General features: G+C 44.7%; 1 protein-coding gene across 1 annotated transcript in view; it reads left to right on the forward strand.

The window, feature by feature from the left end:
* The window catches only part of LOC123999752 (sphingomyelin phosphodiesterase 3-like), a 44,639-nt gene extending 31,044 nt beyond the window's left edge, over positions 1–13,595 (forward strand). Inside the window, exons 2-8 of the mRNA XM_046305783.1 lie at positions 2,680–4,393; positions 9,200–9,275; positions 10,377–10,535; positions 10,698–10,787; positions 12,203–12,266; positions 12,394–12,553; positions 13,011–13,595. Coding sequence (XP_046161739.1) covers positions 3,023–4,393; positions 9,200–9,275; positions 10,377–10,535; positions 10,698–10,787; positions 12,203–12,266; positions 12,394–12,553; positions 13,011–13,112 — 2,022 coding nt within the window. The 5' untranslated portion in view covers positions 2,680–3,022 and the 3' untranslated portion in view covers positions 13,113–13,595. The remainder of the gene's footprint in view (positions 1–2,679; positions 4,394–9,199; positions 9,276–10,376; positions 10,536–10,697; positions 10,788–12,202; positions 12,267–12,393; positions 12,554–13,010) is intronic.
* The last annotated feature ends 2,513 nt before the right edge of the window (positions 13,596–16,108 follow it).

Genomic DNA, 16,108 nt, shown 5'->3' on the forward strand with positions numbered 1-16,108 from the left:
TGATTCTTTACTTATTTTGAAATGTTTCTACGACCTGTAATATAATGTTTTGAAGTTTTTGTCTGGAGAAATGCACAAGCGTTTGGATATGTATACCAAACGCGCTAACAAAAGTAGTAGGACATAAATAACGGACATTATCAAACAAATGAATAATTTATTGTGGACCTGGGATTCCTGGGAGTGCATTCTGATGAAGATCATCAAAGGTAAGGGAATATTTATCATGTAATTTCTGGTTTCATTTCTGCCGTCTCAGATTATTAAATCTGACACAGCGGTTGCATTAACCTCTCTGAACCAACCATACCGGATCTGGGATAATTGTCATCAGCAACGCTGAATAGCATAGAACCACAGTCAAATAATATTACTAGAAACTATTCATATTCATGAAATCACAAGTGCAATATTGAAAAACACAATTTAGCCTTTTGTTAATCCACCTGTCTTCTCAGATTTAGAAATTATGCTTAACAGCGAAAGCAATACAAGCGTTTGTGTAAGTTTATCGATCGCTCGACAAAACAATAAGTACACTTAGCATCAGGTAACTTGGTCACGAAAATCAGAAAAGCAATCACATGGTCCAAACACACCAAGACAGTCGTGACGAGGGCACAACAAAACCTATTCCCCCTCAGGAGACTGAAAAGATTTGACATGGGTTCTCAGATCTTCAAAAGGTTCTACAACTACAACATCGAGAGCATCCTGACTGGTTGCATCACTGCCTGGTATGGCAACTGCTCGGCCTCTGACCACAAGGCACTACAGAGGGTAGTGCGAACGGCCCAGTTCTGCGGCCAAGCTTCCTGCCATCCAGGACCTCTATACCAGGTGGTGTCAGAGGAAGGCCCTAAAAATGTTCAAAGACTCCAGCCACCCTGGTCATAGATTGTTCTCTCTGCTACCACACAGCAAGTGGTACCGGAGCGCCCAGTCCAGGTCCAAGAGGCTTCTAAACAGCTTCCACGCCAAAGACATAAGACTCCTAAACATCTAGCTACCCAGAATATTTACACCCCCCCCCCCCCATTTACACCACTGCTACTTTCTGTTGTCGTCTATACATAGTCACTTGAATAACTCTACCTGGTGCGACAGGGTAGCCTAGTGGTTAGAGCGTTGGACTAGCAACCGGAAGGTTCAAATCCCTGAGCTGACAAGGTACAAATCTTTCGTTTTACCCCTGAACAGGCAGTTAACCCACTGTTCCTAGGCCGTCATTGAAAATAAGAATTTGTTCTTAACTGACTTGCCTAGTTAAATAAAGGTTTAAAAAAATAATAATAATAATGTACATACTACCTCAACTAACCGGTGCCCCTGCACATTGACTCTGTATTGGTACCCCATGTATATAGTCTCACTATTGTTATTTTACTGCAGCTCTTTAATTACTTGTTACTTTTATCTATTTATCTATTCTTATCTGTATTTTTTTGAAACTGCATTGTTGGTTAGGGGCTCGTAAGTAAGCATTTCACTGTAAGCTCTACATCTTGATTTGATTTGTCCCCGCAGTAGGCCTTTTGACTGTTCCTAGGCCATCATTATAAATAAGAATTTATTCTTAACTGACTTGCCTAGTTAAATAAAGGTTAAATAAAAATAAATAAATAAATAAACATAATCATTTATACTGTCATGACTTCTGCCGAAGTCGTTGCCTCTCCTTGTTCGGGCGGTGCTCGGCGTTCGACGTCACCGGTCTTCTAGCCATCATTGATCCATTTTTCACTTTCCATTGGTTTTGTCTTGTCTTCCTACACACCTGGTTTCAATCCCATTCATTACCTGTTGTGTATTTAACCCTCTGTTTCCCCTCATGTCTTTGTCAGAGATTGTTTTATGTCAGTGTTGTTTTTATGGTTGTATAGGTGCGCGGTGGGTCTTCGTACCCATGTTTATTGTGTATGTTCATTTAGTGTTTGGAGCATGTTTAGTGGACATATATTAAAAGACTCCATTACACTCCGTTTGACTCTGCTGCGCCTGACTTCCCTACCACCTATACACACGACTCTGACATATAGTCTTTGTAGCACAGTCTTGCCCCAGGGCCTCTGCCACACACACTCCAGGTTGTGCTGAATATGGTTTGGTGGCTCTGGGGTTTAGGCTGAGGCCAGTGACCCAACAGTGTTGTTAAACCCTCAACTGTTTCAATGAATGAATTAACAATTCATGATTTATTTATACAGAGTGGATTGCTTCCCTTTTTCACTCAACCTCTATTCATATAAGGTTACCCCACTGATTGCCTCCTGTGTCTAAAGATCGTTTACAGCACTGTTATTTGCTATGAGTTCTGCTGATTTATAAACCATGTTTTGTCACTAAAACCAATTGGGGTTTTTGTTGTGTTATAATAAAAACATGTCTCATTTTGACTGTTTCGACACACAGACACACCCATGAATCTCTGTTTTGCTGTAGTACATATTATGGCATGCACACAAGCCTATCCGAAACAATGTATCTGTGAAGCAGTATTTCTAACCATTGGGGGGGGACATTAGTGAAATTAAGACCCATTTTGCTGACCACACTTTTCATCACAGTGAGTCATTGCACAGCTAATTCCCCTTCCATTTATTCTCTCCCTATTTCTCTTATACATTATCTCCCTCTATCTCTCCCTCTATGTTTCTTTCCTCCATCTTCTATCTCCAGGTTCTGATGCTGAGATAGTGGTGAGATCTACTTCTTCATAGATCCGACTCCCTGATCAGTCCATGGAACCTTTGTGACTGCAGCATTTAGTTCCACGTCGTCAAGATGATCACCACCCAGAGATTATAGTTCATCCTTCCTCCATTGGAGGGCCACTGTTAAGAGGGGAGGGGGAGGATAAAGGAGCCTCCTGTCGTCAGAGAAAGAGCTTCAAAGCCTGCTGGTGAAAGCAAAGGGAACCATGTAGTGTCTTTTTCTCCACTCAGGGGGGAGGGTAGATTTGAGTTTAGTTTTTTCTCCATTGATTTTATTGTAAAAGTGTTTTATTTGAGCCAGAGAAGAGATGGTCCTCCACACCTCTCCCTACTCTAGTGCCTTCCTACGGTGCCTCAGCAGCCTGTCATGGGGCTTCATCTTCCCCTGCTACTGGCTGCTGGACCGCCTGCTGTCCTCTTGCGTGGCAACCTCTCTGGAGAAGCGTCGGCGCTCCCAGGACCCCTGCTCCTTCGTGACGCTGTATGTGCTGGTGTCCACCCCGCTCTACCTGTTGCTCCTCCTGGCCTCGCTGCCCTTCGCTCTGCTGGGCTTCCTGCTGTGGGCTACCCTGCAGGCGGCCCGCCATCCCTATCTCTACACCCACCGCCGCCCAGACAAGCACCAGGCTGAGCAGGGGTGCGTGGCGTCACTGGCCGACTGGAGGCCGCAGGGCCGCAGCTTCTGCTTCGGCAGTTCCAACGTGTGCCTACTGCCAGACTCCCTGGCACGCTTCAACAACCTGTCTGAGACCCAGCGCCGTGCCCGCGAGGTGGGCAAGCGCATCCGTAACGGGGCCAGCCGGCCGCAGATCAAGATATACATCGACTCCCCCACCAACACCTCCATCAGCGCAACCTCCTTCAGCAGCCTGGTCACAGGGTTCCGACGGACATCCTCCCTGGGCCAGCGGCCCGACAACACACCCGAGGCCGAGACCGAACCCGTAACCGACTGCCCAATACACACTGCAGGTTCAGACTGCCCAATACACACCACAGGTCCAAACTGCCCCATACACACTGCAGGTGCTGACTGCCCCATACACTCAAAAGGGGACCAGGGCTCCTCAGATTGTCCCGTCCATGTAGCTGGTGGAGAGGACACACCAGAGTGCCCCCTTCACACTGCTGGTTCTCAGAACAACTCTGACTGTCCACTGCACACCACAGGGGCCCAGAACTCCCCAGACTGCCCCATGCATGCCTCGGGGGTCCAGATCAGTATCAGTGCCCCAGAGCCAGACCCCCCAGAGGCAGGGAATCACCAAGGGGAAGGTGATGCAGAGAGCCTGACAGGGGGGGTGTCTTCTAACAACACCCTGTCCCACCGCACCTCCATGTTCAAGAAGCACACGGGTCGCAAGCGGCGCCAAGGCGACGACGGATTCGACCATGAGATCTCTGCCTTCTTCCCTGCCAACCTGGACTTCCTGTGTCTGCAGGAAGTGTTTGACCACCGGGCCATGTCCAGGCTGAGGCAGCAGCTGCACCACTACTTCCCCTACATCCTGAGTGATGTGGGCCGCTACGCCTGGAAGGGCTGCTGCTCCCGCTTCAAGTTCCTGAACAGTGGCGTCATGATGGCCAGCCGCTATCCCATACTGGACGCCCACTACGAGTGCTACCCCAACGGGCGAGGGGAAGACGCCCTCGCAGCGAAAGGAGTCCTCTTTGTCAAGGTGAGGTGTTTTTTCTCTGTCTATCCTTATGATAGCATTGGCAAGTGCTGTAAATAAATCTCTGTCAGTGTGTAAAAGGCTGAAGGAATAATAATAATTAGGCTAGTACTTTTCAACCCGGTGAGTTTTACCAATGTGTTACTGCCTCTTATTGGGCCAGACTTTTGGTGAAGGACTTAAATGTCCTCCAGGCTGCATCCTCACTTCTGGCTGCTTTTTGAGGTTGAATCTGTTTCCTCTTTTGTTGGACAGATATATTCAATCTAACTGTCGCAGAAACTCTGTGAACAAAAGGAAGTTGAATTATTTAGTCATAGTCCCCTGTACCCTTAGCTTGGGGGGGATTTTGAAATTGAACATCTCTCTTGAAATCCTGGCAGACACCGGGACAAAGAATGAATGTATTTTTATTCCTTTTATTCGGTCTCAAATAAAACTGTAGGCCTTAGTTTTCATTTGAGGGTTGCAGATATGTGTCTACCCTCTGTTCAAAGGGTGGTGTCATTTCAGCAGTTTTTGCTATTCCCATATTTTTGTATTTGATTATAATTAGGTGGGCTGTCTTTTTATACCATGACAGTATTTCTGAAGTTCTCAAACAAGCAAGGTCTCTTTTTGTATGTTGTAGTGACACTAAAACAGTTTCAAGAACGACATTTGAATTATCACAGGGCAACAGGAGCTTATTGAACCTATTTGATCTTCCTTTTTAAGGATAATCTTCTATTACAGCTGTCTTTGGGCTTTCAAGTTGCTCCAAAACTACAGATTCACAACTTTTCCTAAAACATACATTAAAACATACATTTGGGCTAGAATGTTAGTCACTCCCATTCCCAGCAGTGAGCTATGGTAGTCTGCTGCCGTAGCAGCGCTGTGCCGTGTGCTGTGGGTGACTGACGAGGCACTGTGTGTTGACTTCATTGGGGAGAGTGATGACTGGCAGATCGGAGAAGAGTTTTAGTTTAGTGATCACTAATCTGCGTGGCTGAGGCTGTGTGGCTGGGGCTGAGGCTGTGTGGCTGGGTCTGAGGCTATTGTGGTTGGGGCCTGGGGCTGTGTGGCTGGGGCTGAGGCTGTGTGTCTGGGGCTGAGGCTGTTGTGGTTGGGGCTGGGGGCTGGGGCCTGGGGCTGTGTAGCTGGGGCTGAGGCTATGTGGCTGGGGCTGGGGCTGAGGCTGTGTGACTGGGGCTGGGGCTGAGGCTGTGTGACTGAGAATGGGTCTGTGGCTGTAGCGGTGGCTATGTAAGGAATAGAGTGCCATTTGGAATGCATCCCTGGTACTGGCTGGGCTTCAGGTCCTGCTGGGGTAGCTCAGCCTGAAGGTGGTGATGGATCTGAAAGACGCTAGGAGGTTGACAGGCCTGCTAGATACTGTAGGCACCAAGTAGTTCTACCACTCTGACACACAGGTTTGATACCTGCCCCTGCTAGCTATTGCTTCAGATAACAAGCTCACATGGTGTTGCCTCTAAGTGGCTCCCTCCCTCTTCCCCAGGGTCATTCTGGGTCACCATCTCACTGTCTCCAGAGCTGTAGTATTGACCCCTAGCTGCAGGGTTCTAATACAGCTTGACCCCACAGACTAGCAGGTTTCAGCAGTAGCGGTGTGTGCGTAAAATCACAGAGGAAGCCAAGCCAGTAGAAAAGCCATATTACAACCTATGTTGTGATATTTGCATTGTTTGCTCTATAACCGTTAGTTCATACGCCACAGTGATATACAATAAGGCTGTGACAACAAAACGGCAACAGTCACACAGTGGCGGAATAAATTCAACTAAACATACATGTGTTTCATCACAAAACCTGAGAGCAACATCTTTCCTCTGAACTCCACAAAGCAAATATTGCATGTGACAAACTGTTATATGACCATCAGCATGGTCAAGCAAGTTAATGTTTTCGACAGTTTACTAAACAACTAGTGTGTGTGTGTGTGTGTTTGTGCTTGCACAAGTAAAAACATTTTTTGACTCACCCTACTTGTAGACTAGTTGAGCGCCAATACCATCCTCCACTCTCTATGGCTCTGTCATAGGCTACCTAGTTAAAAATGCTCGCTAACCTGGGTAACAATGAACCAGCTAAGTTAGCTAGCTAGTTAACCTGAGCCTACTAGGCTAGATATTGAACTTCAATCCTCTCAGGCCAGTTAATTTATGATTAGATCATAATCGTCATCATAATCTTTGGCCTGTACAGAGGATTAAGTCAAAACCACATCTAAATCCCCATCTCCATCCATGGTTTAGGAAAGTGCCGATTTAGCAAGCTAGCTACTGCAGGACATCAACACAAGCAGGCCATAAACTAAAATTACGTTTAGCTTAGGATGTGATTTGATTGTTTTGAAGCCAAATCCAAACTGGCCTCCCTTGGGGGCATTTCGCTGCACCAGGACAACCCACAGTTGAGCTCAGCTCAACACTGATTGGCTAATTAGTTTAGAATTATTTTATCAACCGAGGCCAAATGCTTGCTGGCATCAATCATCAAATGCTACGGCCGCAACATGTCATACTCTTTTGGTCCAGACAGCATCAGATACATGGACTACACATACTGAGACAGAGGGGTGCTGTGATAAGAAAATATATATATTGGTGAAATATTTTGGGAAGCAAGGCTTGCTTCCCTTGGCATCCATGAATGCATGCCACTGGGTTTCAGAAACAATGATGTATCCCAGGGATCTTTCTCTCTAAGCTTGGGAGTCTTGTGACCAAATCAATATTACATGGTAATTTCCTCCAACAGTCTATGGTGTAAGCAGACCTACATGAAGTGAAAGTGGCAGATTTCACTTCCAATACAAAGTGACAGACTCAAACATTACAAAGACATGAGCTCTGGAGGCAAAAGGAAGGAGGGAGGAAGGGAGGGAAGGAGGGAGGAAGGGAGGGATATGGGGAGGAGAGTGTGCAGAGATATTAACTTAATTAAAAATGTCTCCCTGAAGAGTGAGCAACCCAGTAATTAAATAATTTGAGTCTCAACAATTAGCCCTCTATTTATTATTTAAAACCGCAAAGGACAAGGGTGAAGAAGGTGTGTGTGTGTGTGTGTGTGTGTGTGTGTGTGTGTGTGTGTGTGTGTGTGTGTGTGTGTGTGTGTGTGTGTGTGTGTGTGTGTGTGTGTGTGTGTGTGTGTGTGTGTGTGTGTGTGTGTGTGTGTGTGTGTGTGTGTGTGTGTGTGTGTGTGTGTGTGTGTGTGTGTGTGTGTGCGTGGTTTGAATTACAGAGAAAACCTCAAAACAGGGTCAGGCCCACTCAAAGCTCACATCAAATGGAGATCAATTAAATAAATAAACCCATAGCTTCTCCTCTCAGTGCTGAGGTCGACTCCATTTGTTGATTTAAATCACCTTCCCTCCTGGTGGATAAAGGGCTTTGCTGTTACTCTGCATGTGTCAATATGAAAGTCTATTTAAGCATTGAACACAGTAATGGTGTACTGTAGAGGTATTGGTCCCTCTCTCTAGCCTCCATGATGAGAGAGACAAAGGTCTGGGTGCAGGAGAATTTAAAGTGGGTCACATATCTAGTTCTTTGGAATCACATGGACCTTTTACTCTGCTACTAGTTTAGTCAGTTCCAATTATCATAATCATCATTATAATATATTTATTTTCTCACACAGCCTACGTAAAACACAAACACACAGCGACACACACACATGTGCACACACGCACACATTTAAGTGCGCACACACACACACAAGAGGCCCGAGACACATACCCCTGATTCCCCCTTCAGGCCTGTTGTCAGTTTCAGAGCACACACTTACCCAAGCATGGATAAGCCTCTGAAATATTCATACACAGGGATACAGTCAGGGAAAGAGAGAGGAGATGAAAGAGAGAGAGAGAGGGAGAGAGAGGGGGGGGGCATGGTGAGAGGGTTGGGGAGGCAGCAGCTCCAGCACTACAGATGGGTCAGGGACAGTACAGTGTGTCAGGTTATGGCTGGACATAGAGTTTACTGCATCTTAATTGAGTTAATGTTGAAAATCTCTGTGGGTGAAAATGTCACTGAATTTATTATGTTTGAGGTCTAAAATGTAAAGCTTGCATTTCATATTAAAGTCTAGCTAAGTGGGTTAATGCTTTATTGGTCCTCAGCATTTACTGTGAGGCCCTTGATGGTGAGACCAAGCCAAGACTGCAATTCAGTGATTGGATGACTGCACAGTGTCTGAACAGAGAACACTGTATACACTGAATACACTGTAATCAAATCTAATCCAATTTACAATAGCCCTGATCACAGAGGAGACCTATTCAGAGATCTCTTCATAAAGGTCTTTAAAGAGACCTTTACTGATTCTGCGCGAGACTTCAGAACACTGTGTGTTTCCAACCCACACAATCAAATACTCTAATCGGCCCCTATACCCTACACCCCTCTGTGTAGTCCACCCATCCCTTACACTCAAGAGCACCAGTCCATCCATTCAGTATCCATTTTTGGCCCAGTCTCACAGACCCAGTGTGATCTGCAGTAAAAGCCTCTCCATTCATTCCACGCTCATCATAGCCAATTCAGGTCTGTAAATCAAGACAGTGACGGACAGACTGTCTCCACTGAGGGGATTTCAAAGAGGGACAATGTCAGAGAAAAGAGTGTTGGAGAGGGGAGACGAGAGGGAGGGAGAGGAGACAGATGGAGGATGAGAGTTTTGGGATTGGGCCAATGACAGAGAAGGTGGTGTAAATGCGGTATTAAATTTTTTCTAATTCAATATTCGATCAAATTGTTGACAGAGATATTTAACTTCCTCTTTGTCTCTCCCTATTCTCTACAGGTGCAGGTAGGCACCTCCCATCAGGAGCAAAGAGTTGTGGGATATCTCACCTGCACTCATCTGCATGCCATTGAAGGTACGTTGAGAACAATACACATCAACAAAGCAATACATTTTGAGATGCTTTTTTAATTGGATCCCAGCCATAACACTTATTCTCTCTAGTGTCTGAATGGGTCTATTCTGGCTCTGTGGTCTAATGTGAATATCAGAGAGAAATAGGACAAATGTTATAGAATAAAAAAAGGGTGTGAGTGTGATTGTACCTGTACAGGTGAGTGTGTGAACACAACAGTTGTAGGCAGATGGTTTAAGGTGGTTAGTGTGTAGTAGACTACTCAGCTTTCTACCTCGGTGTATAAGATAAATGGATGCATCAAACCCGCACACATCCTCTGTTCCCATGGAGACAAGTGTCAGGCCTATTTAAAGCCTCTGGTCTCTGGGTCTAATTTTTTACCAAGACAGATCTCTCTGCTATTTCTGGAGCCTCCCATGTCTTTGAGAGTCAGCTAATTATAGAACTACGGCTATTTCTAAAGCCAACTTAAACATATGGGAGAGAGTACAAGAATAGCCTCATTATGTTCTGGGTGATGCTGCACACTACAGTAAACATCTTTGCAACGGGGCACATTTTATTGCTGTTTGTTTTTCATGGCCCATTTTTCCCTTCTTACTGCTTGTTCTGTGTGTGTGTGTGTGTGTGTGTGTGTGTGTGTGTGTGTGTGTGTGTGTGTGTGTGTGTGTGTGTGTGTGTGTGTGTGTGTGTGTGTGTGTGTGTGTGTGTGTGTGTGTGTGTGTGTGTGTGTGTGTGTGTGTGTGTGTGTGTGTGTGTGTGTGTGTGTGTGTGTGTGTGTGTGTGTGTGTGTGTGTACTTGTGCATTTTACTTCTGTTTATTTTGGCCTTTGCTGCTTGTGCAGGCAGAGGCAACTATTATATTACTGTCTACATTTAGAACACATGTTTGCATTGTCTTGTTGACTCATAAATGATCAGCATTGAATATACGTCATCCAGGGTTCCTGACAATCCCTGCTCTTCCCCCATACAAATATGTTTAGTAGCATGGTCATCCTCGCTGGCTTAGCTAAGCCACTCAATTGTTTTATTTCCATCCCCCACACCCTCCCCTCTCTCTCCCTGTCTCTCTCTCACTCTCTCTCCATCTCTCAGGAGATGCAGCTGTGCGTTGTGAGCAGTTGGATCTGCTCTTGGTGTGGGGGGCGGAGTTCCGCAAGATGACATCCCGCCCCTCGGAGGAGAAGGGTCTGGAGGACCAGGTGGCCTTTGATGTTGTCCTCGGCGACCTCAATTTCGACAACTGCTCCTCAGGTAGCTAGCTGTCTGACTGCGTGAAAATCTTCTGTTCTCTGACATCCTGCAGAAATTGTACTTGTGGGTGTTGTACATATAATTTTATGTATCTAGACCAATGTCTGGTGGATCTGTACAGACAAGCACCTCTTTGTTTCTCATTGCACCCCTCTATTTCAGAGGATAAACTGGAGCAGCAGCATGCCGTCTTCACCCAGTACAAAGACCCATGTCGCCTGGGGCCAGGGGAGGACAAGCCTTGGGCTCTGGGTGAGTGGATAGAAGTTTGGGCTGGTACTGGAGGAAGTGGGTGTGCTCATGTCAGGGAACTAGGCTTTGCCTCTTTAGAAAAAGCTTGATTTCCTATAGCAGCCAATCTGGGCACACACTGTGCAGACCAAAAATAAGTACAATAGATGCTGGCATAAATCTGGAGAATTATGGTCTGGAACCGAATCTAAAGGAGAGGGAACATTATCTAGGACACTGTGATGTTTGGCAAGTGCTATATGCTGTGAGAGATGGTAGGATGGATGTTGGCGTATATTCAACCAAGCCAAGTTTATTGTGCACTAGAGCCAATGTGTAGATATATAGGAGTTTACAGTCCTTCAGAAAGTATTCCTACCCCTTGACATACTCCACGTTTTGCGGTGTTACAGCCTGAATTCAAAATTGATTCAAGCAATGTTTTTTCTTACCCATCTACACACACAATACCAGCTAATGACAAAGTGAAAACTTGCTTTTGGAAATTTAGCACATGTATTGAAAATGAAATACAGAAATGCTTTGTCTGTATGCTTGGGGTCATTGTCCTGTTGGAACGTAAATCTTCACCCCCAGTCTAAGGTTGTTTGCACTCTGAAGCAGGTTTTCATCAAGGATTTGTCTGTTTGGCTCCATTCATTGTTCCCTCTATTCTTATCTGTCTCCCAGTCCCTGCTGATGAAAAGCATCCTAATAGCATGATGCTGTGCCTGGTTTCCTCCAGACATACCGTTTTGCATTCAGGCTAAAGAGTTACATTTTTGTCTCATCAGACCACAGACTCCTTCACGTGCCTTTTTGCAAACTCCAGGCGTGTTTTCATGTGCCTTTCTCTCAGGAGTAGCTTCCGTCTGGCCACTCTCCCATAAAGCCCAGATTGGTGATGTAGAGTGATGTAGAGACTGTTGTCCTTCTGGCAGGTTCTCCAATCTCAGTCAAGGAACTATGTAGGTCTGTTAGAGTGGTCATTGGGTTCTTGGTCACCTCCCTGACCAAGGTCTTTCTTTCCAAGTTGCTCAGTTTGGTTGGACATCCAGCTCTAGGCAGAGTTTGGGGAGTTCCATATTTGTTTTATTTAGCCATGATGGAGACCACTGTGATCTTGGAAACTTTCAACACTCTAGAAATTGTTTTATACCCATTTATACCCAGATAAAGACTACCATTCAAAAGTTTGGGGTCACTTAGAAATGTCCTTGTTTTTGAAAGAAAAGCACATCAGAAAAACAGTGTGTGTGTGTGTGTGTGTGTGTGTGTGTGTGTGTGTGTGTGTGTGTGTGTGTGTGTGTGTGTGTGTGTGTGTGTGTGTGTGTGTGTGTGTGTGTGTGTGTGTGTGTGTGTGTGTGTGTGTGTGTGTGTGTGTGTGTGTGTGTGTGTGTGTGTGTGTGTGTGTGTGTGTGTGTGTGTGTTAACAGGTACACTACTGGACACCAGTGGGCTTTATGACGAGGAGGTCAGCTCACCAGAGAGTTTACAAAAGTAAGTAAAACAACGAATATCAACACACACACACACACACACAGGTAGACAATACATATACACATATTAATATCTGTTGAAATTGTATGGTATTTTTAAGTTGTTTATTGGTTGTTTTTGTTGACAGAGTGATGGAGAATGAGGAGGGGAGGAAGGAATACCTGGTGTTCCCCACCAATAAAAACCACTGTCCTAATCAGAAGGGCAGAAAAATCCCCCTGAAAGGCAACGGGAGGAGGATCGACTACATCCTTTACAGAGAGGAGGTGCAGCAGGACTGGAAAGTGGTGCGTAAACCCTGGCTAAAGACCCTGTAGATACCAAGGAGGTTGTGACGTAGAAACATGCAAAGAGAGGAGACTGAGCATCAAGACCAGATCAAACAGACTGGGAAAGGAGAGTTAGGGTTAGGTCAATGTTTTCATCATTAGAAAACCAAATTCACTTTATTTGCATAGATTGCAAATCTGTGCAGGACAACATCTCGTACTACTGCTGTAGTTGTTCTCATTATCAATCGTTGCACTGAACTGCCCCCTTGTGATTAAACTTGGCTATGGCAGGAATTCTGGTCGACATACATTTTCAGATACACACAGTGGTGCAGAATATGATGATTTAAAATACACTGTGTTGTAATCTAGCATTACGCTGACTTTATATAATTCATCTGTAATCCCATAATGTTGTATCATGAAATTATTGTGGTGATGTCATGAAGCTTCTCTCTGTCGCCACCTGCAGGACATTGAAGAGTTCAGCTTCATCACCCAGCTAGCCGGCCTCACTGACCACCTGTCTGTGGCCATGCGTCTGGCTGTGTCCACGGGAGAGGAGGAACCTTAGAATGGGGAGGGAAGAGAGAGAGAGAGAGAACAAAAGGGATTCAGGTCTGAGAAATACAGAGCTTGACAAAGAAAATAAAGATGGATGCAAAGAGGAAGAAAGAGAAGAGCAGATACAGAGGAACCATGTGATCCAGATGGAACCTGATGGAGAGAGAAAGGAGTGGTTGTTGTGTGTGTCCGAGGTCTGGACTGGGCCTAATGTGGATCTGAGAGACTGAGCCAAAGACTTAAACACACAAACAGTTTCAGTTTGACTCACGCACCTACAGGCCACCGTACTGTATCACCTCTGGTCCTCGTGGACTATCAGCTCCCTGATGATGGAGTCCCAATGATTGATTTACTATAAATAATTTCCTGTATTTAGGGACTATTTTGTTTTTAGGCCTCATTTATGTCTGACCTTTTTATGTTTTTACTTTTTGGGCTTGGAAGTGTCAAATCTTTGTTCTTCATTTCTATGATAAAAAATGGAAACATTTGTATGACTCATGGAATCTAGAGTGTAGCCTGGCTTTCTATGGCCCTCTGTGTTTCTCTGTTGGTGTTTGTTCTTGTCAATTGAAGGAACCTCAGCAAAAATGTATTTTTTTCTAACTCTTTCTAAAGGTTTCTATGGTCACTGCACCATCTTTGTAGGGAGTTTAAACACCTGCATTTAATATGTTACATTTATAATGGAGGAGTTGTATGAAAACCAATATCTTTGACTGAAAAGGGATGTTTTTGGGGCCACCACTTACATGCATCTCATGTTTCAGTGGAGGTTGGTTGGTAGGTTGTTTGGCAGAGCTGAGAAGTGAGGAACACCTGATATGATTAGATAAGAGGAACATAGTTAGGAAGGCCTGGGTGGGGAAGTGGGGGGTTTCTGCATGGAGAGGGGAATGAGGATTTCAGACTTCAATCCCTCGATAAGAGACTGTTTAGGTTGGAAGCCTGGTCTCCAGGGCGATAAGCATGTTTCCTTGACGATACAACCTCAAATACTGCCAATGCAATGTTTCTGCATGAAATGCCACCCTGCCAATACCCACAAACACACACATTACAGACACAGACGGGCACTCCTGCCTGCCTTGTTTGTGATCACACCTTTTTCCTCTCTCACCTGTTCTAGCAGTATAGTATTGACTCTGTTGCTATTGCTGGCTGTATCACAGGACGATAAGGGATGTGCCTATGTGTGCAGGGCTGGCTTTGGGATATGTGATGACCCCATGTCCACCTTTAGCATGGTGCAGTTTTTATAAAGCTTATTCCTGGTTGTGGCCACAACAGAGGAGAATGTTTACACACCTGATTATTCGTTTCTGGTCAGTGAGTAAGCCTGGTCAGTCAGAATATCTCTGTACTTTACTAGCTATGTAAGTATAGTACCATTCAAAAGTTTGGACATACCTACCCATTCAATGATTTTTCTTTATTTTTACTATTTTCTACATTGTAGAATAATAGTGAAGACTTCGAAACTATAAAATAACAAATGAAATCATGTAGTAACCAAAAAAGTGTTAAACATATCAGAATATATTTTCTATTTGAGATTCTTCAAAGTAGCCATCTTTTCCCTTGATGACAGCTTTACACACGCTTGGCATTCCCTCAACCAGCTTCATGAGGCAGTCACCTGGGATGCATTTCAACTTACATATGTGCATTGTTAAAAGTTCATTTGTGGAATTTCTTTCTTACTTAATGCATTTGAGTCAATCAGTTGTGTTGTGACAAGGTAGGGGTGGTATACAGAAGACAGCCCTGTTTGGTTAAAGACCAAGTCCATATTATGACAAGAACAGCTCAAATAAGCAAAGAGAAACGACAGTCCATCATTACTTGAAGGTAACTCTGGGTCTTCCATCATTACATGAAGGTCAGTCAATCTGGAACATTTTAGTCGCAAAAACCATCTAGTTCTATGATGAAACAGGCTCTCATGAGGACCGCCACAGGAAAGGAAGACCCAGAGTTACCTCTGCTGCAAAGGATACGTTTATTAGAGTTAACTGCACCTCAGATTGCAGCCCAAATAAATGCTTCACAGAGTTCAAGTAACAGACATATCTCAACATCAACTGTTCAGATGAGCCTGCATGAATCAGGTCAATGATGGCCAAATTGCTGCAAAGAAACCACTACTAAAGTACACCAATAAGAAGAAGAGACTTGTTTGGACCAAGAAACACAAGCAATGGACATTAGACCGGTGGAAATCTGTCCTTTGGTCTGGAGTCCAAATTTGAAATGTTTGTTTACAACCACCGTGTCTTTCTGAGACGCAGAGTAGGTGAACAGAAGATCTCCGCATGTGTGATTCCCACCGTGAAGCATGGAGGAGGAGGTGTGATGGTGTGGGAGTGCTTTGCTGGTGACACTGTCAGCGATTTGTTTAGAATTCAAGGCACACTACCACAGCATTCTGCAGCAATACGCCTTCCCATCTGGTTTGTACTTAGTGGGACTATCATTTTTCTTCCAACAGGACAATGACCCAACACACCTCCAGGCTGTGTAAGAGCTATTTTACCAAGGAGGAGAGTGATGGGTGCTGCATCAGATGACCGGGCCTCCACAATCACCTGACCTCAACTCAATTGAGATGGTTTGGTATGAGTTGGACCACAGAGTGAAGGAAAACCAGCCAATAAGAGCTGAGGATATGTGGAAACTCCTTCAAGACTCTTGGAAAAGCATTCCAGGCGAAGCTGGTTGAGAGAATGCCAAGAGTGTGCAAAGCTGTCATCAAGGCAAATGGTGGCTACTAGAATCTCAAAAATAAAATATTATTTTATTTGTTTAACACTTTATTGGTTAGCACATGATTCCATATGTGCTAATTCATAGTTTTGATGTCTTCACTATTATTCTACAATGTAGAAAATAGTAAAAATAAAGAACAATCCTTGAATGAGTCAGTGTCTCCAAACTTTTGACTGGTACTATGTGTACTGTATGTATGCCCACCTGGAGTTTCTACTCATCTACTAACGTTAT

This window comes from Oncorhynchus gorbuscha, linkage group LG02 (genome assembly GCF_021184085.1).
Source record: "Oncorhynchus gorbuscha isolate QuinsamMale2020 ecotype Even-year linkage group LG02, OgorEven_v1.0, whole genome shotgun sequence".
Taxonomy (NCBI): domain Eukaryota; kingdom Metazoa; phylum Chordata; class Actinopteri; order Salmoniformes; family Salmonidae; genus Oncorhynchus; species Oncorhynchus gorbuscha.